General features: G+C 62.0%; 1 protein-coding gene across 2 annotated transcripts; it reads right to left on the bottom strand.

Moving 5' to 3' along the window:
- Window positions 1-215: 215 nt before the first annotated feature.
- INPP5J (inositol polyphosphate-5-phosphatase J) lies at window positions 216-19,564 on the bottom strand. 2 transcript variants are annotated; one of them, XM_051973151.1, is made up of 13 exons: window positions 19,480-19,564; window positions 12,555-13,780; window positions 12,141-12,251; window positions 10,000-10,108; window positions 9,529-9,645; window positions 8,588-8,763; window positions 7,844-7,955; window positions 5,360-5,469; window positions 5,054-5,237; window positions 3,698-3,835; window positions 2,193-2,270; window positions 1,619-1,723; window positions 216-1,123 (listed from the first exon to the last, which is right to left on the bottom strand). In XM_051973151.1, exons 2-13 carry the CDS (start codon window positions 12,641-12,643, stop codon window positions 548-550), a joined length of 1,905 nt encoding a protein of 634 aa, XP_051829111.1. In that variant the 5' UTR covers window positions 12,644-13,780; window positions 19,480-19,564; the 3' UTR covers window positions 216-547. The 2 variants fall into 2 exon arrangements, with proteins under 2 accessions (XP_051829111.1, XP_051829112.1); XM_051973152.1 differs by lacking the exon at window positions 19,480-19,564 and adding an exon at window positions 17,484-17,710.
- Window positions 19,565-19,815: the final 251 nt, after the last annotated feature.

Genomic DNA, 19,815 nt, shown 5'->3' with positions numbered 1-19,815 from the left:
CTTCATCATAGCCTGATGGGAAATAGGCTCCCATGTAAGGTAGTGAGCTCCCCATCGCTGGAGGTCTGAAAGTGGAGGCAGGAGGCCTACCTGTGGGGAAGATTCCCGCTAAGTTCCAGGCTGGCTTTTAAAGCTCCTTCTGGCTGGAGATTCCCAGACTTACAGGGCCTCCCCCTCCCAGTCCCTCCCGCCCCCCCCAAATGAGAGACTCCAGAGAGATCTGAGAATTTTATTCCTCATGAACAACCCTCAGGATGATGGCTAGCAGCTGGGGGTCCACGCAGCCCCCAGCCCCCTGCACCCAGCTCTGGGCTTGGGGAAAGCAAGGGGGCGGCGATTGTCACAGGTCAGGGTCAGGATGGAGAGGAGGCAGGGGCCTCACACGGAGGTGGAGACCCCGGCCAGCCCCACCCCCCTGCAGGGCCCTCCAGACCCTGCCCCAGGGTCGGGCGGCCGGCGGGTCCCGCAGGAGGGATGCTGGGTGGAGACGGAGGCGGCACGGAGAGGGCGGGCGGACGCGGCGGGCTCTACGGGCGGCGGCTCCCACTCAGGGCCCCAGAGGCCCATCTTCCAGCCCCCGGTGGCTCTTGGGGGTGGGCGAAGGGCTCCGGGGGCCACGGCCGGGGCTCTTTGGGCTGAGCTGGTCCTCGTGCTCGAACTCCCCTCGCCACTGGCTACTGACCATGGGTTCCAGCCGCAGGGAGGGCAGGAGGCCCAGGGTGCGGGGCACAGGCCGGGGCAGGGAGCTGGGCAGCGGGAAGTTCCAGGGCCCGGGCATCTCGGGCAGGGGCGGCTCCTCTTCCTCGGAGCCCAGGCCTCCTTTCCCCTTCTTCTCCTTGAGTTTGGTGCCCACGCCCAGCACAGAGCTGGTGGATTTGAGGGGCCGGTGGCCCTGGGGGGAGGGGCTGCGGCTCGTGCCCCTCTCCCGGGATGAAGGCCGCAGGACCAGGCCGGAGAACTTGCCCAGGCCGGGGCTGCGGCTCCTGTGTCTCTTCATCTTGCCCGGGCTGGGGCTCCGGGACTTGGGGCCCAGCAGCTCCAGGGTGCTGTCGTCCTCCCCCTCGGAGCTGGCCCTGGAGCTGTCCGTGGGGCTACTGCCCTCATCGGAGGCAGGCAGGGAGATCTGGTCAGGGAGGGAGAGCGAGGAGGTCAGGGCCGGGGAGTGTGAGCCACAGAGAGTGAGGGCAGCTGCTGGCCCTCCCGGGCCCCTCACGCCAGCCCCCCCAGGCCCCTCACTCCGGCCCCTCCGGGCCCCTCACTCCGGCCCCCCCGGGCCCCTCACGCCGGCCCCCCCGGGCCCCTCACGCCGGCCCCCCCGGGCCCCTCACTCCGGCCCTCCAAACTCCACTCTATGAGGGGAGCCTGAGCACCCCCCAACGCTATCTCATTCTCAAATGGGAGGAAGCAGCCCCAGAGGAGGGCCGGGGGCCTCCGGCCAGCCAGTGGGGAAGTCCGAACTCAGGTCTCTGAGCTCCAGCGTGGGGGGCTTTCCCTGCCCAGAGAACACTTTCTCCTCTTACTGCTCGGTCCCCTCCTCCCTCCTGGCTCCCCATCCTCTCACCCCCTCCCCCTCCCCATTCCCTCTCCTCCTGCCCCCCCTCCCTTCCCATCCTCTGACCTGGAAGGGGTCAGTGACCCCAATAAGGATGTTCTGGCTGTGGCTGTAGTAGCCAAGGATGAACTCGCCCCCTCCCCTGGGGAGCGACTCCTCGCCGAATGTTACCTGCGGGGGCAAGGAGGGGGAGGGGTCAGGGCCCTGGCCCCCCAGTACCCAGAAGGCTGACGCCCGGTGTGTGTGTGTGAGTGTGAGTGTGTGAGAGTGTGTAAGAGTGTGAGAGTGAGAGTGAGTGTGTGTGTGTGAGAGAGTGTGAGTGTGTGAGAGTGTGTAAGAGTGTGAGCATGAGAGTGAGTGTGTGTGTGTGTGAGTGTGAATATGAGAGTGAGTGTGTGTGTGTGAGAATGAGTGTGTGTGAGAGTGTGAGTGTGAGAGTGAATGTGAGTGTGTGAGAGTGAGTGTGTGTGAGAGTGAGTGTGGGTGTGAGTGTGAGTGTGAATGTGTGAGTGAGTGTAGGTGTGAGTGTGAGTGTGAGTGAGTGAGTGTGTGTGTGTGAGAGTGAGTGAGTGTGAGTGTGAGTAGGCGCTGGGAAGCACACGGGAGGGGCCCCTGGGGCACGGGGGGTGGGTGGGGTCACCTGGTACATGCTGCCATCCACGTCCTCATGCTTGGCCCACACATATGCCACGTAATCCTTACAGTGCCGGAAGCCCACCTGCAGGGGGCAGAAGCTGGGGTGAGCACTCAGCAGAGCGGGGCCTTTTTCCGGGCCTGGCTCTGCCTGTCTGGGGGCTTTGGACCCTGACTCTGGATCAGTCCTCGCGCTGGAAGCCGTGACCACTAGGCTACCGGCCTCCTGCCAGAGGGCGGCGGACTCGGACGCGGAAGGGGACCTACGGTCTTGGACAGAGCTAATCCGGGGCTTGTTTCGCTTCTCTATTGTGTTTGTCCCAAGGATTTTGGTGTTTCCCCGATGGGGAAGAGACACGGAAAAGAGAGGAAATAAATGCGCGTTTTCTTTAAGAGCAGTGGGCTCCCCGCCAGAAGGCTGGAATCCCATTTCGGATCCAGACCAAACAGAGTAACTATAAACAAGTGACTTAATGCCTGTGAGCCTCAGTCTCCTTATCTGTAAAATGGGCATCATAGTGTACCGTGTCACAGGGTCGCCGGGCTTTAGAACCTGACACCGCCGTTCTCTGCGCGGAGCTCAGGGAACGAGCACGGGAGCTTTAGTTTGCTCCCAGCTCCCTAAGTGGCTGAGAACTGCAGGGGCCGCCAAGATCAGCTTCGAAACCGCTCGCTCTCCCGTTTTACAGATGAGGAAACAGGCCGAGGGAGGAAGTGATTTGTTCCAGATCACAAAGGAGAGGAAGCCTGGGGAACTTCTCCCTGCCCAAGGCTGGGGCCTCCTTCCAGCCTCCACAGCTTCACCCCGGCACGCGACTCTGTTGGCAAAGCCTCAGAGGAATTGGGGGTGGGGGGCTGGGGGTGAGCGAAGGTGGCCGGCATCATAGTCTGCCCGTGGGCCCGGGCCTGGGGCCGGGGCCTGCAGCCTCGTCGGAACCTGCTTCCCACAAACGTTCCCTCAGACACAAAACATCTCCTTGAGTATTCTGGAACTCGAGACGTGAGAAGGGGTCCTCCGAGCCATGATATTCCTCATTCAATATTTCCAAGATCCCTCCCAGCCCTGACATCCCCTGTTCTAAGCTCCCTCCCAGCCCTGCCATCCCCTGGTCTAAGCTCCCTCCCAGACCTGCCATCCCCTGTTCTAAGATCCCTCCCAGCCCTGATATCCCCTGTTCTAAGCTCCCTCCCAGCCCTGCCATCCCCTGTTCTAAGCTCCCTCCCAGACCTGTCATCCCCTGTTCTAAGCTCCCTCCCAGACCTGCCATCCCCTGTTCTAAGCTCCCTCCCAGCCCTAACATTTCCTGTTCTAAGCCCCTTCCCAGCCTTGACATTCCCTGTTCTAAGGACCTTCCCACATTGACATTCTAAGTTCTAAGCCCCGCCCCCCCCCCCCCCCCCCCCCACTGCTTGACTCGTTCTCCATGGGACAGGTTCAGGGTACCCTGCCACTCGTGTCATGTCTCACACCCTTTTCCCGCTGCTCTCACGGGGGCCCAGGCGGCGTCTCACCCGATAGAGGCCAATCCAGTCCCAGGAGCTCCGGGGGAAGACGCTCTCCATGCGGTAGCGCACCACGGCCTGGTCGGGCCTCAGCCACTCATCCGCCACCTCGATCTTCACCAGGGGCACGTCGTCTCTGTAGGCAAACTGTCCCCGAGGATGGGGAGCAGTGTTGGAGGAGGAGAGCGTGAGAATGGGGGGCTGGTGCCCCCTCCTCGCCCTCACCCGGGGAGGCTGCGTCTGTCTCAGCCAGTCACCCGAGATTCCCCCCGGGGAACGTAGAAGACTATTTCCCTTCTGAGATTCTGGGCAAATGATGCCTCAGTTTTCTAGCCTTGAAAATGGGGACGCGATCCCCCGCCCTGCCTCACTTGTGCTTGTTGCCGTGCAGCTCAAATGAAATAATAAAAATGTTTTGTATCCATGAAGCACGACAGCAGTAATAACTATAATTATGATTTGTATTATACGAATATGTTATTATTGTCACTCGAGGAGAAGACTAAGATCCAGAGGAGACTCTACGCGCCGTCTGGCCCTGTGTTTCATAAACCAAATTAGCCTCCGACAACTCGGGGACCCGAAACGCACATTTAATGGAGCCCATGCTTGCTGCTCCAAGGCAGGACGGGGCCGAGAGAAGGGACTTCTGGGACAGAGAGTTGAGAAGGGAGCCGGGAGGTGAAGTCATTTTGGAATAAAAAAGAAGAAACTACTTTGCCTGGTGCTGAGGCTCAGGGTTTTAGTGCCAAGGGCCACAGAGGCCACGTCTGGCCTCATTCTGTATATTCTGAACCCAAGGCTCAGAACCTGCCCGAGAGCACTCTGGTCATAAGAGAGAAAAGGAGAATTTCTCTGACTCCAAATCCGACCCCGTGCGGCCTCTTAGCCGCCCACGGCATTATTCTCACTCCTGCCAGCTGGGTTTTGTACCAGGCCTGTGATTTCATTGGTTCAGGAACTCTGGGTGAGACGACCCTTTCTATCCAAGCAGGTCATACTCCTCTGCGATTTCGAGTCCCTGGAAGGATTTGAACGCCGCCGATCCGGCCCGATTCCCCGCCCCCGAGGTGACGAGCGTGAGGTCAGCCGGGAGTCGGTGGCAGGGACGAGAGGGAACGCGGGGACTCCGGGATCTTAGTCCTAGATGCTTTTCCTTGTTGGAGGGACTCGCTCCACCAAGGAAGATGGACAAAGGCTTGAAATGCCTCGGGTCCTCGCTTTGGGGAGTGGGGGGCGAGGGACAGGGAGGAGGCACCTGGGATCCCTGGGAGAGAAGAGCTGGGAACCAATGGGATGAGGTAAGGGAAGCGGGAGCAACAAGGGGTCCAGGAGAGGCCCAGAGAGGGCGGGGCCAGCCCTCACCTGCAGGACAAAGAGGGCAGCCACGGGCTTGTGATCGCTGACGGTGTATTCCATGTGGCTGCGGTAGCTGTGCTGGGTCACCTGCACCCGGTGGCTCTCTCGGCCAGAGGGGCTCCGCCCCCCGCTGGGGGCCTTGATCTTCCAGAGGATCCGGTCTGTCCAAGCGGGCTTTCGCTTCTTGGCACTGTTTCCGGGGGAAGGGAGGTCGGGAAGGGGGCCCAGAAAGCCGAGCGGGTCCGGGATGCCTTTCCCCTCCCTCCCTTTGGCTCTCCCCCCCCCACGCCCTCCCTCCTCACGGGCTCTCACCTAGTGTCATAATAGTTGGTGCCCACATCAAACTTGAAGGTGGGGGCGAAGGTGAGGGGCCCCTCCTGGAAGCCCCTGAGGACTGGCCAGGAGCCTTTGGCCATGTTCAGCTGGGAAGGGAAGGGACAAGAGCAGAGTCAGGAGCCTGAGTGGGAGAGTCCCCGGGTCACTAGGGAGGTCCCAGAACCAGCATTCGAGCTGGGAGGGAGCGCAACGTCAGATAGTGGAACCCAAGGGTCCTTCCCAGTGCTGACAGTCTCTTTTCTGACATTTTAGGCTCTAAAATTCCTTCCAGCATTCATTTTCTAGGTCCTAAGAGTCCTTCTCCTCTCTGACATTCTCCTTTCCAAGGGCCCTCCAAGTTCTGACATTCTAGGCTCTAAGTTTCCTCCCAGCATTTGTTTTCTAGGTTCTTAGGGACCTTAGAATTTAGAATGTTAGAACAGGAAAAGAATAGACCTAGAAATTAATGCTGGGAAGAACCTTAGAATCTAGAATGTCAGAGCTGAGAAAACCCCTTAGAACCTAGGAAACTAATTCTGGGAGGGACTTAGAGCTTAGAATATCAGAGCTAGGAGGGCCCTTGGAAAAGAGAATATCAGAACTTGAAAGAACCCTTAAAACCTAGAAAACTAATGCTGGGAGGAACCTTAGAACCCAGAATGTCAGAGCTGGGAACAATCCTTAGGATCTAGGATGCTAACTCAGCTAATGCTGTGCCCATGGCAAAGAGAATGTCAGCATTAGGAAGGACTCCTAGAATCTAGAAAACAAATGCTGGGAGGAACCTTGGAGCCCAGCATGTCGAAACTTGGAGGGTCTTTGGAAAAAAGAGAATGTCAGAGCTTGAAAGGACCCTTAGGACCTAGAAAATTAAGGCTGGGAAGAAAACTAAAGCTTGTAGCCTAGAATGTCAGAAGAAGAAGGGCCCATAGAAAATTTAGAGAATATCAGAGCTGGGAACAATCCTTAGGATCTAGAATGCTAATTCTGGGAAGGAGCTTAGCATCTAGAATGTCAGAGCTAGGAAGGTCCTTGGAAAAGAAGAATGTCAGATCTGGGAAGGACCCTTAGAACCCAGAAAACTAAAGCTGGGAGGACTTTAGACTCTAGAATTTCAGAGGTAGGAGAACTCTTGGGAAAGAGAATGTCAGAGCTGGGAAGGATCCTTAGAATCTAGAAAGCGAATGCTGGGAGGACCCTTAGAACACAGAATATCAGAGCTGGGAACAATCCTTAGGACCTAGAATGCTAATTCTGGGAAGGACCTTAGGATCTAGAATGTCAGAGCTAGGAAGGTCTTTGGAAAAGAGAATGTCAGATCTGGGAAGGACCCTTAGAACCCAGAAAACTAAAGCTGGGAGGACTTTAGACCCTAGAATTTCAGAGGTAGGAGAACCCTTGGAAAAGAGAATGTCAGAGCTGGGAAGGATCCTTAGAACCTAGAAAGCGAATGCTAGGAGGAACCTTAGAACTAGAATATCAGAGATGGGAAAGCCTCTTAGGACCTAGAACGCGAATGCTAGGAGGACTCTTAGATCCTAGAATGTCAAAGCTGGGAGATAGAGATTTGGGACGCAGAAGATCCTGTGACTCCGCAGTTAGATTTAAAAGCAAAGGACCCGGGTTTGAATGCCTCATGTGCTACTTACAACTACGTGACTTTGGCTAAGTCCCCTCACCCTTCTGGCTCCAGGTCCTCGTCTGCCAAATGGGAGGTTTGGACTTCATGAGCCCCTGGGGTCTCTCCCAGCTCTGAATCTACATTCGATGTCAGCCCGAGGAGGAGCTCTGAGAGAGCAGATCCAGCCTCTGTACTCTTTGGGCCTGCCCTGGATCGGCTCTCTAGCACGGGACGGAGGGCAGCCTCCTACCTCCCAGATCTTCTCGCCCAGTTCCTGGGCCGGGCCCAGGAAGCTCCCCTGGCCCGGGTTCACCTAAGGCCCCACAGCCTGACCAGAAGCCGAGCTAAGGAGGGGGAGCCCGGTGAGAAGAGGTTGTCTGGACTCTACGGCTCCATCCTTCTGAATAATTAACAGTGGAAACGGCCGCCTGTGTACCAGTGCCCCTCTCCCACTGGCCTCGGGCCCGGAGCCAACTTCTTGATGTGACTCCCAGCAGGAAAAGGGGTGACGGGGTGGGGGAGGGAAGGCCTCGGCCCCTCGGAGGCAGACCAAGGCCAGGCCGGGGGTGACGGGGTGGGGGAGGGAAGGCCTCGGCCCTCCTGCCGAGCCTCGGAGGCAGACCGGAGCCAGGCCAGGGGTGACGGGGTGGAGGAGGAAAGGCCTCGGCCCCTCGGAGGCAGACCGGGGCCAGGCCGGGGGTGACGGGGTGGGGGAGGGAAGGCCTCGGCCCTCCTGCTGAGCCTCGGAGGCAGACCGGGGCCAGGCTCTCAGAGAACGGGAGAAGTGGACGGCGCCCCCTGGGCCCCGGGGGTGTGTCCGGCTGGGACGGCCTGGGTGGGCTCCTTGGCCCGGCCCTCACCTGGTCCTTCTCCCAGAGCTTCTGAAGTTGGTTGTTATCGATGGCAAACTTGACAAAGTGCAGGTCGTAGCTCTCGATGCGGAAGTTGAGGTCCCCAAACCAGAAGACGATGCTGGGGACACGCGGAAGACGCGTGGTGAGGATCTGGGTTCAGCCAGGTCTGGTGGGAGGGGGTAGAGGTGGGGGAACTCCCTCCCAGTCACTGGGTCTGCGGTTTGGGGGAGGGGCCGATCCCAAATGGGATCTGCAAGAGGCTTGCAGCAGCTGTTGGGGGGTCCTTTCCAGATCCCGGGCCTGGCTCCCCCTCATCTCTTCCTGATCCCTTTGCTCAAAAAGTCAAAACTGATTTTTTATGGGAGTTTAGGTCTCTGTCACAGGGAAGGGAAGCGGAATGGTCACGCTTCCACATCTCTGGAGCATCCCACAGGCCTTTTCTTCGGCACTGCGGGAACTAGGGGCAGTTAGATGAATGCTTCCCAACCGTGTGACCCTGGGCAAGTCACTTAACCCCAATTGCCTCAGCAAAAAAACCCAACAAAACTGCAGGAACTGGAAATCAGAAGTAAATCCTTCATCCTCATTTTCCAAAGGGACAAAGGACCAGAGTCACGAGCAAACGTGGCTCGGCCGAGGCCCACGGCCAGCCCCGGGAGATCCCAGTCCCTCCTTGGATCGACGGGAACACCGAGTCAGTCCTTTCCCTTCCCACGGGGCCCGCTCCCCGCCCCCCACAGCCCAGCGTACTCATGGTCCAGGATGCCGTGGGCCATGGGCCCCTCGAACTGCTGCATGTTGAGGATGGTCATGAAGTTTTCCTTGCGCTGTTCGGCCTTGTCCATGTGGGCAGGCAGGTGACAGTTGAGGAAACAGACCATGTGGCCGAAGACCGAGAGGCGGATGCTCACCCCGCCCTTGTTGCCCTGAAATCGTCATAACCGTCACAGGCCAGTCCCGGTACTTCCCTTGTGGCCCCCCCATCCACAGATACAAATGGCGACTCGTTTGCAACTCAGTCTCAGAGAGCCGCCTTAGGGCGCCATAAGTGGGGTCGCACTGGAGGCGGGTCCTCCGTCCGTTCCCCCATCCTTGTTCTCAGACGCCCATGGCTGTGAGACCCCGAGGGCTCTAGAGCCGAAGGCGCAAACTCACAGCCCTCCTCCGCGTCAGGGGATAAACCAGGGGGAAATATAATTGGGAAACCATAACAAACAAACAAACAAATAAATATAACGAAATAAATAATATAACAAAGAAATATGTAATATAAAAATAATAAATAAAAATGCAACACAACATAGATAATGTTAATCTGTGCTTTTTCTATGTGTCCCACAGGGAACAGTTTCTATTGTAGTCTGACAAGGATGCTCCAGACAATTCTCTCTGAGACGAGAAGTTGCAGAAGGTGGCCACCTGCATCCTTGGAGGGAGTTTTCCCATCTGGGAGTCCCCCCTAATGATGAAATGGCTGTTGCAACCTCTAGTTTTATGATCCTATGAAGAAAGTGCTGTGATCATCCCCATTTTCCAGATGAGAAGGTTGAGGTCCAAAGAGGTCATCATGTCAGCCTCCCAAGGTCAGTGATTTAGTCTCGGGTCTAGCATTCCAACCTTGCAGACCAGCTCTGCCACATGCGGCTGGCTCAGCCCTCCCCGTCCCTCTTCAATGCCCACCGGGCACTCACCCAGTAGCCGCCCAGCCCGGTCCGGGTGCAGTCCGTCTGGATGTCCCGGAGGAAGGGCAGGTGATAATACTTGGCGAAGACCAGAAGAATCACTCCCTGCATCCTCACGGTGCTCACCTGGGCAGAGGCAGACCGTGGGCTGGGGAGGGGGGAGGGGGGAACAAGCAACCCGATTCCCAGGAGGCCATGGGGGCTACGGGGGAAATGATGGAAACGGGCACAGACACCTAGAGTCGGAGATCTGAGGAGAGGAAGGAGTTTGCTAGGGAGGTCACGGGATCCCGGGGCTAGGAAGGGACTTCCGAAACCCCCTAATTCCATTTTACAGGAGGGGAAACTGAGGTCCCGCAGGTCAGCCAGGACTCGACTCTGAGGAGGGGAGCAGCCTCACACTCCACTCCCAGCTACAGGAAGTTCCCAACCCTCCGGGGTCCGGGAGGAGAGGGAGCCTCTGCTGGGCAGGGTCACTACCATGACGAAGTTGAAGGGCCCCAATGCATCCATGAAGAGCTCACTCCACTGGTCAGTGAAGAGCGCGTCCTTGAGCCGCTGATTGATCATGGAGTTCACCTCCTGCAGCCTGCGGAGGGAAGGGCGCGTTGGGGCTCCGGGACCTCCCAGCGGAGGAGCGCCCGGCCGTGATCCCTAAAGGAGTGCTCCCCCCAGCTCCCCCCACTCCCTAAGCAGGGGGCGGCTTCCCGCCCTTCTCTTCTCGCCCCCATTTCCATTCCCCTTCCCCTCCGTCGGAGGTGGGGGAACAGGGGGCCGGAGGCGTTGGAAGCATCCATTGGACCCCCCAGGCGAAGGTAAGCTCTTAGAGGACACCCAGTGTGCTTTAGGGCCCGGAGCTCCCAGCTGCCCCGTCCTTCTCAACAGATATTGCTGAGGCTGGGGGGGTGGGGGGGGGGGCGGGACTATCTGATCCGTGGGCGTCAGGAGGGAACATGAGGCTCTAAAAGGGGTCGGGGCAGACCCTGCGGTCACAGGTCACAAATCTAGCTCTAGGAGACTCTGAGGCGCTAATTTTCAGGAAAGCAGAAAATGAGAGGAGCCATGGTGTGCCCGAGGTCACACAGGTGTCACCAGAGTGCCTGCTCCAGTTCTCACTCCAAATCCAAGATCTTTCCCACTGCAGCCATCATTTAGACAACAAGCACTTATTAAGCACCTGCCATGCAGTCAACTAGCACTTATTAAGCACCTGTGATGCAGTCAACCAGCATTTATTATGCAGTCAACTAGCATTTATTAAGCATTTATGATGCAGTCAACCAGCATTTATTAAGCAGTCAACTAGCCTTTATTAAGCACTTATGATGCAGTCAACCAGCACTTATTAAGCACCTATGATGCAGTCAACCAGCACTTATTAAGCACCTATGATGCAGTCAACCAGCACTTATTAAGCAATTATGATGCAGTCAAACAGCATTTATTAAGCATCTATGATGCAGTCAACCAGCATTTATTAAGCAGTCAACTAGCCTTTATTAAGCATTTATGATGCAGTCAACCTGCACTTATTAAGCACCTATGATGCAGTCAACCAGCACTTATTAAGCACCTATGATGCAGTCAACCAGCCTTTATTAAGCATCTATGATGCAGTCAACCAGCATTTATTAAGCACCTATGATGCAGTCAACCAGCATTTATTAAGCACCTATGATGCAGTCAACCAGCATTTATTAAGCACTTATGATGCAGTCAACCAGCATTTATTAAGCACCTATGATGCAGTCAACCAGCATTTATTAAACAGTCAGCTAGCCTTTATTAAGCACTTATGATGCAGTCAACCAGCACTTATTAAGCACCTATGATGCAGTCAACCAGCACTTATTAAGCACCTATGATGCAATCAACCAGCACTTATTAAGCAATTATGATACAGTCAAACAGCCTTTATTAAGCATCTATGATGCAGTTAACCAGCATTTATTAAGCATCTATGATGCAGTCAACCAGCATTTATTAAACAGTCAGCTAGCCTTTATTAAGCACTTATGATGCAGTCAACCAGCACTTATTAAGCACCTATGATGCAGTCAACTAGCCTTTATTAAGCATCTATGATGCAGTTAACCAGCATTTATCAAGCATTTATGATGCAGTCAATTAGCATTTATCAAGCATTTATGTTGCAGTCCACCAGCCTTTATTAAGCACCTATGATGCAATCAACCAGCATTTATTAAGCACCTATGATGCACTCAATCAGCCTTTATTAAGCATCTATGATGCAGTCAACCAGCCTTTATTAAGCACCTATGATGCACTCAACCAGCATTTATTAAGCACTTATGATGCAATCAACTAGCCTTTATTAAGCACTTATGATGCAGTTAACCAGCATTTATTAAGCACTTATGATGCAGTCAATTAGCATTTATGATGCAGTCAACTAGCATTTATTAAGCATCTATAATCCAGTCAACTAGCATTTATTAAGCACCTACTATGCGCAAGGCTCTGTGCTGAGTGTCATACATACAAAGGTAGGCCAGGCTCTTGGCTTCTTGAGAAATTGCTGTGTTGAATTTCAGCAATGTCTGTGTTTGGGGGGGCAGGGGGTGTGTAAAGGGAGGGTACCACGGCCCCACGGCCCTCACCCGATGGCTATCATGTCTGAATCTCCGCTGTCATCCCCGTTCTGATGCAGGAGGGAGGTGACATCGTCAGGGGGCATGGCGGTCCCCACGTTCCACGTCACTATGGTGATCCTGCCGGACGAGCCAAACCGGGCATGGGAGTGGCAGTAACCCCCGGGCCCCTTCCCAAGTCAGAGCCATCCACAAGGGGCTCTTCCCTCCTGGTCGGGCACAGGGCCCCCGCTAGCCCCTTCCGTCGCGGCCCGGGGGGGGATGGAAATGAGTTGCAGGGGCCGGGGAGAAGTGGGGGCGGGGAGGAAGGTGCCACTGGCATCCCGTGGGCCGGTACCCAGGCTAACTGCCGTCTTCTGGAGGCCTCCCTCTCCCCACTTGCCATCCCCGGGCCCAGCAGCTCCAGGAACTCCCCCTTCTCACCGGAAGCCAGGGTCTCCTTTGCAGGTAGACTGTGCTGACCAAGCAGATCCCGAGAGGGAAGAAGGGAGAGGGGCCTGGAGGCTCTGCATGGGGGGGGCCGGGCTCCTGTGCCCACTCGGGCTGGTGCCGGTCGGACTAGGCTTAGAGGGGGACGTTTCGGGGGGCTTGGGGGCCGGGGGCCCCAGGTGCGCGGCCACGCCGATATGGCTAGTGCTCGGGGAGCGGTTCGGGGAGCGGTTCGGGGAGGGGGGTGGTTTGGGGAGGGCCACGGGACCTCCCGTAGAGGAGGAGAACGCCGGCTTCAGGGACCCCGGAGACAGCAGCACTGGAGAGCGGGCTCCTGCCTCCGGCTGGCCCTGGCTCGCGTCCAGTGGCGGGGCCTGGGGCGGCCAGGGCAAGAGGGAGTCGTCTGGGCTGGGGTTGCGGGGGGCTTCGGGCCGAGGCCGGAAGGAGAGGGACAGCGAGGGCCCGGGCGAAGTCTGGCCCGGAGGGTGGGCGGCCCCGGCCGGCAAGGAGGCGCCCGCTCTGCCCCTGCCCTGGGACGGGGCTCCGGGATGTCTCTGGGAAGAGGGCGCCGGCCTGGGCTCGGTGCGCACCCAGTCCCTGGAAAACGGGCCCGAGGCCGGCTCTTGGGACGCCCACGATGGCTCTCCGGAGGGCGACAGAGGTCTCTGCTCGAGGGGCGACGAGGCCGGGCACAGCAAGGGGCAGGACAGGGCAGGGTTATGGCTGGTGGAGGCCGGAGCCGGCCTCTGCCCCGGGGGGGACGGGGAGGACGGCTTCTGCTCTGCCGCCGGGGGTCCCGGACTTAACCCCGAGGGCCGAGGGCCCGGCCTCTGCCCCGAGGAGGAGGAGGACGACAAAGGCTGGCGCTGCTCCACGGGGGGTGCTGGGAAGGGCCTGCTCCCTGGAGAGGAGGGGGCGTGGGGCGCGGGCGCCGCCGGCCACGGAGCCAGGCCGGGTCCCGGGGCCCCCCGGGGAGGCTTGGGCCCCGTGGAGGCGGGCGGCTGGCCCTGCTCCGCGGCCGGTGACGTCAGGCCGGGTCCCAGGGGCGGCACGGCGGGCCGGGGCCCTGCCAGGGCTGCAGCTGAGCCGGGGATGGGGGCTGCCCTCTGCTCCGGGGACGAAGACAAAGCCGACCTCTGCTCCTTGGCCGCTGGGTTCGGGCTCAGTCTCGTGGGCGCTGGGCCGGGTCTCTGTCCCGGGGGCCGGGGGGCTGCCAGCTCCTGTGGGTGATTAGAGAGCTGGGCTCTGCCACTGGGGGAGGGGTATCCCCCACACGGGGCCCAGCCCCCCGCTGCCAGACGGACGTCCCATGCGGGGGCAGCTCCGGCCACTAAGAACCCGAGAGGACGCGGCTTTGAGAACCCCTCCCAGGGGTGACCTTGGGCAAGTCACGGGACGGACTTCCTTTCCTTTTCTCTAAAGTGAGGGGCCCCTGAGCTGCCCCCTTTCCAGCTCCCTCCGTGAGCTCCCCGGACGCTATTTCCCAGCCTCCCACAGAGACCTGCGGCCGCGTGAGGCCCCCGTTCGCCCCGAGTCAGCAGTGCCCCCCTGCAGGAGCTTCTCCAAAGGTGGGGGTCCGTGGGCCGGAGAGCAGGAAGGGTCTTGGGGACCCCCCGCCCACCTCCCTCGCTGCAAGGCCAGCCCAGGGTGGGAATGGGGGACCGCGAGAGTCCATTTTGCTTTCCACCCCACCCCCACCCCAGGAGGGGGACCCTCAGACCCAACGGTCCCAGTACAGCCCTCCAGAGGTTCTCCCTGCAGCGCGTGACCTTGAACTTAAGCCCCTGACGCCTCACTCTGTTCTTGTGCCCCTTCCAGCCCCCACCCGGCCATCCCCCCCCAGCCCCCGCCCCCGCCCGGCCGCCCCCCAGCCCCTGTGCCCATTCCCAAGCCCGGCGGGAGCCCGAGAAGGGGGGAGTGGGGGCCGGTTCCCAGCCTCCCTCCTGCCCTGCTCTCCGGGAGGCTGCTGGTGGGCGGCCTTTCTAACTTACTGGGGAAGGGCGGGTGGGAGGCTCAGGCTGGGGGGAGGGAGCTTCCCCCCCAGCCCTCGTGCCCTGCAGCAGAGGGGCACCTCAGGGCGCCGGGCTCCCGAGCCGCGGCTGCCGCCCCATCCCCTCTCCTTGGGGCAGGGCCCAGCGGGAGGGCGGCTGACGGGGGCCCACCCCATCCTGGGGCCCCTGCGGGGCTCAGTGCGCGCCTGGCTCAGCCCCCCTCTTCCCTACCGCCCGGCCCCCATGGAAGCCCAGGGGTCCCTGGAGCGCCCGGGCCTTTGGGGGCCTTGGAGCTCCTGGAACCCGGCGCTTTGTTGCTCTCAGAACGCTGGGGCCGTGGGGTTCTGCTGCGGAGGAGAATTTAACCAGTCCAGGAGAAAGCGAGGCGGGGCCCGAACGGGGCCCGGGGGCCCGGGGGTCCCACCGGCCGCGCTCTGGCCACTGGCCCCCCCAGCCGCCCCTTCCCCTCGGACCAGGAGAAAGCTCCCTGGTTGGGGAGGGGAAAGTGGGAATCGGCTCCTGCGGTCCCGTCGTCCCTCGGGGGCCGCCCCCCCTCATGCCCCCCTTTCCTCTTCTACTGACCCGGGCTGGGACAAGGCGACTCCCCCGAGCCTCTCTGAGGCTGAAGAGGGAAGAACACCGGCTGGGGAGTCTGGGGACCTGAGTTCGAATTCAGCCTTCTTCCTCCTCAGGGGCTCGAGGCAAGGCCTTCCCTTTCCCTGCCCTGAGTTCCCTCCCCGGGCTAGACAATAAAGACGGGAGCAGCTCTTCAGCTCCTCCCTGCCCTGATGCCAGGAGGCTGCCAAGGGCCCTCCCAGCTCTGCCAGCCCGGGAGCCAGATTCTTATCTCTTCCTAGAGGCCGATCTCCTCAGCTTTCCGTGACCCTCGCCCCGCCCTGGCCCTGAGCCTTCCTCCTGCCCCAGTGCCCCCTCCTGCCCCAGTGCCCCCACCTGTCCCAGTGCTCCTTCTGTCCCAGTGTCCCCTCCTGCCCCAGTGCCCCCTCCTGCCCCGTGCTCCCTCCTGCACCTGAGCCTCCCTCCTGCCCCTGAGCCTCCCTCCTGCCCCAGTGCTCCCTCCTGCCTCAGTTTTCCCTCCTGCCCCAGTGCTCCCTCCTGTCCCAGTGCTCCCTCCTGCCCCAGTGCTCCCTCCTGTCCCAGTGCCCCCTCCTGCCCCAGTGCTCCCTCCTGCCTCAGTTCTCTCTCCTGCCCTTGAGCCTCCCTCCTGCCCCAGTGCTCCCTCCTGCCTCAGTTTTCCCTCCTGCCCCAGTGCTCCCTCCTGTCCCAGTGCCCCCTCCTGCCCCAGTGCCCCCTCCTGCCCCAGTGTCCCCTCCTGTCCCAGTGCTCCCTCCTGCCCCAGTGCTCCCTCCTGCCCCAGTGCTCCCTCCTGCCCCAGTGCTCCCTCCTGTCCCAGTGCCCCCTCCTGCCCCAATGCTCCCTCCTGCCTCAGTTCTCCCTCCTGCCCCTGAGCCTCCCTCCTGCCCTTGTCCCCCCTGCCTGTGTCCCCCCTGCCCCAGTGCTCCCTCCTGCCTGTGTCCCCCCTGCCCCAGTGCTCCCTCCTGCCTGTGTCCCCCCTGCCCCAGTGCTCCCTCCTGCCCCAGTGCTCCCTCCTGCCCCTGAGCCTCCCTCCTGTCCCAGTGCTCCCTCCTGCCCCAGTGCTCCCTCCTGTCCCAGTGCTCCCTCCTGCCCCAGTGCTCCCTCCTGCCCCAGTGCCCCCTCCTGCCCCAGTGCTCCCTCCTGCCCCTGAGCCTCCCTCCTGCCTCAGTGCTCCCTCCTGCCCCAGTGCTCCCTCCTGCCCCAGTGTCCCCTCCTGCCCCAGTGCCCCCTCCTGTCCCAGTGCTCCCTCCTGCCCCAGTGCTCCCTCCTGCCCCAGTGCTCCCTCCTGCCCCAGTGCCCCCTCCTGCCCCAGTGCTCCCTCCTGCCCCAGTGCTCCCTCCTGCCCGTGTCCCCCCTGCCCTTCATTTCCTCGGCTTTGCTCCATTCCTCCCTCGGTGCCCCTTGGACGGCAGCCAGCAGGACCAGAGTCTCCCGGCTTCCTAGGCCCCAGGTCTTCGGTCTGACAGCCCCTCTCTGGGCCAGTGCGCCCCAGCTGTCCCTCCCCTCCCCGAGCCCCCGCCTGTCCCTCCCGTTGCCGGAAGCCGGGGAGAAGCCGTCCTTGGCTATAATGGGCCGCGTAGCCCCGACTCCCCGAGGCGCCTGCCTCCTCCCCCTGCCCGCGTCCCTCTCAGCCATATGACTTGACGGCTGGCCCGGCAGCCTGGCACCCGACGGAGGCTCGCCCATCTGGCTCCCTCCCCCCTCCCCTCTGGCAAGCCCAGGGACCATCCCCCCTTGGGGTCTGCCGGGGTCCCGCCTCCGAGGCAGCGGCCCCCGCGGGCACAGCGCCCCCCTGCGGGCGGGCTCCCCGGAGTCCGGGCCCTCGGGGCCCAAGCCCCGGCCTCTCGCGCCCGGTGCCCGAGACAGGCTCGGCCCTTTGGGCAGCCTCCCCCCGAGGCGCCATCCCCTGTGGGGGAAGGGCTGCAGGACTCGGGAGACACCCCCACCCAAGGGGGAGAGAGGGGGAGATGTCCCGCTTGGGTCGGGGGGACGTGGGGAGGAAACAGAGACCCCGACCTTCAGGCGGAAAGAAGCGCCCCCGGCTGCCCGCTCCAAAGAACCCTTGGGGGGAGGGAGCAGGACCTGGGGGGGCCATTACTGCGGCGAGGACCCCCAGCCTCTGCGGGGGGACATGGCCGAGTTGTGTCTATGGCGGGGGCCCCCAGCCCGGGGCCGCCCCCTGGCAGCCCCCCGCAGCTCCCCGCAGCCCCCCGCAGCCCTGGCGCGCCGGCTCGGTTCCCGGCCCGGGGGCAGGTGCGGGCGGCTGGCGGCGGGCGCCCCGGGCGGGGGAGGGGCTGTCTGGGAGAGGGAGGGGAGGGCTGGGGCCGCGGGGGCTCACCTTGGCCAGGCCGCCGGGCTCCGGGGCGGCCCGGGGAGGGGCCGGATGGCCGGGCCTCCGGGGGCCCCCGCCGCTCCCCCGCGGCTGCTCCATGGGTGCCCGCGATCGGCTCCGGCTCCAGCTCCCGGCTCCAGCTCCCGGCTCCGGCTCGGGCTCGGGCTCCGGTTCTGCTGGGCTCGGGCTCCGCTGGCTCCTGCGGCTCGGCCGGCCCCGGCTCCCCGGCTCCCCGGGAGGCTTCCAGTGATGTCACTCACCGCCCTAACCTGCTGAGGATTTAAAGGCGCAGGGCCCCTGTGCCCGAGCCGTGCGCCCGTCTGGGCCACGGCCGGGGGGGAGGGGCGGGGTGCCGGCAGGTGCGGGAGCGGGGCGGGGGCGGGGCCCGGAGGAGCCCTGCACGCGGCCCAGAGGCTCGAGGGGCCCCTGGGGCCGGGCCTGCCGGGGCATCGGGGGCGCGCGGGCTGGCCGGGGTCCGAGAAGGAAACGGGGGAGCCTGCCCCCCATGGGAGCCAGCCCGCAGGCCTGATTGGCACAAGGTGGGCGGGGATCTGGGGCCCGCTGAACCATCAACCCCCCCCTTCTCCCGCAGGGGCCTTTGAGGGGAGGGGGCCGTGAAGCCGGAGGGGCCTTTGGTGGGAAGGGGCGGCGAAGCCGGAGAGGGGGAGGGGAGGAGAGAAGCCGGACTCCCAAGTGGGAGGGGCCGCAGTTTAGTCCCCAGCCCTGCCGGGGCGCCAACCGGACAGCTCCTCTGACCTCCCTGGGACTTGGTTTTCTCATCCGGGAAATGGAGCCGTGGAGTACCGGGACTGGCAGATGTGCGCTGAGCTCTGGGCTGCTCTAAGGCCCCTCCGCTCTGCGCCCCACTCCGACCTCGCTTCTGCCGGCCGCTGCTCTCTCAGACCCCGGGCGGGCCAGCTCCCCTCTCTGTCACAGTTTCCCCATCTGTAAAATGGGGGCTTTGCGCTAACTGGTCTGCAAGGTCTCCCCAGCTCCAGATCAGCAAACTGGGTCCTTGGGGAAACCCCTTCCCTTCCGGGCAGGGTCTGAGAGCCTGACCCTCTGTCTCTAAGGTGGTCCCTGCCATCTTTTCTCCACGACTTCCAGAAAGGTCCCTTGTCCCGAAGCATCATTTTCTCGGAGCGGCTGAAAGTCCCGGGGCACCTCCAGCTCCCTCCTCTCCCTCCCAGACTCCTTGTCCTGACTTTCTCCAAGGCCGGCTCTGCTCCTCCCACGCACCCCCCCTCGCCCCATTTTCAGCCTGTCACCAGATCCTGGGACTTTGTCCTCCCTCCCAAGCCTCCGCTCTGCCTCTCCATCCCCAGGACGCACCGGACTAAGCCTGTTCTAGTCAGCTTCCCCAGGCCCCTCCTCTTGTCCCTCTCCGGTCCCCACGAACCCAGTCATTCCTCCCCTTCTCCCCTTCAGCAGAGAACTCAGGCCATGCTGTCATCCCTCTCCCTCCCTCCCTCTCCTTCCCTCTCTTTCTCCCTCCCTCCCTCCTCCTTCCTCTTTTCTTCTCCTTTCTCTCTCTCCTCTCTCTGTCTCTGTCTCCCTCCTTCCCTCCTCCCTCTCTTTTTCCTTCTCTCCCTCTCTTTCTCTCTCCCTCCTCCTTTCTTCTTTTTTCTCTTCTCTCTCTCCTCCCTGTCTTCCCTCCCTCCTTGGGTCGGGGGGACGTGGGGAGGAAACAGAGACCCCGACCTTCAGGCGGAAAGAAGCGCCCCCGGCTGCCCGCTCCAAAGAACCCTTGGGGGGAGGGAGCAGGACCTGGGGGGGCCATTACTGCGGCCGAGGACCCCCAGCCTCTGCGGGGGGGGCATGGCCGAGTTGTGTCTATGGCGGGCCCCCAGCCCGGGGCCGCCCCCCGCAGCCCCCCGCAGCCCTGGCGCGCCGGCTCGGTTCCCGGCCCGGGGGCAGGTGCGGGCGGCTGGCGGCGGGCGCCCCGGGCGGGGGAGGGGCTGTCTGGGAGAGGGAGGGGAGGGCTGGGGCCGCGGGGGCTCACCTTGGCCAGGCCGCCGGGCTCCGGGGCGGCCCGGGGAGGGGCCGGATGGCCGGGCCTCCGGGGGCCCCCGCCGCTCCCCCGCGGCTGCTCCATGGGTGCCCGCGATCGGCTCCGGCTCCAGCTCCCGGCTCCGGCTCGGGCTCGGGCTCGGGCTCCGCTGGCTCCTGCGGCTCGGCCGGCCCCGGCTCCCCGGCTCCCCGGGAGGCTTCCAGTGATGTCACTCACCGCCCTAACCTGCTGAGGATTTAAAGGCGCAGGGCCCCTGTGCCCGAGCCGTGCGCCCGTCTGGGCCACGGCCGGGGGGGAGGGGCGGGGTGCCGGCAGGTGCGGGAGCGG

This window comes from Antechinus flavipes, chromosome 1, assembly GCF_016432865.1.
Source record: "Antechinus flavipes isolate AdamAnt ecotype Samford, QLD, Australia chromosome 1, AdamAnt_v2, whole genome shotgun sequence".
Classification (NCBI taxonomy): Eukaryota; Metazoa; Chordata; class Mammalia; order Dasyuromorphia; family Dasyuridae; genus Antechinus; species Antechinus flavipes.
The sequence above is the reverse complement of the archived record's forward strand: the minus strand, read 5'-3'. Positions and strand labels throughout refer to the sequence as shown.

Excerpts from the sequence above, each read along its gene's own strand:
- INPP5J (XM_051973152.1), bottom strand. The coding sequence starts at position 17,576 with ATGGAGCAGCCGCGGGGGAGCGGCGGGGGCCCCCGGAGGCCCGGCCAT. Across the intron at positions 10,109-12,140 it reads TCAGACATGATAGCCATCGG|GCTGCAGGAGGTGAACTCCA; the intron begins GTGAGGGCCGTG and ends TTCCCTCCGCAG. Across the intron at positions 1,724-2,192 it reads TGGATGGCAGCATGTACCAG|GTAACATTCGGCGAGGAGTC; the intron begins GTGACCCCACCC and ends TTGCCCCCGCAG.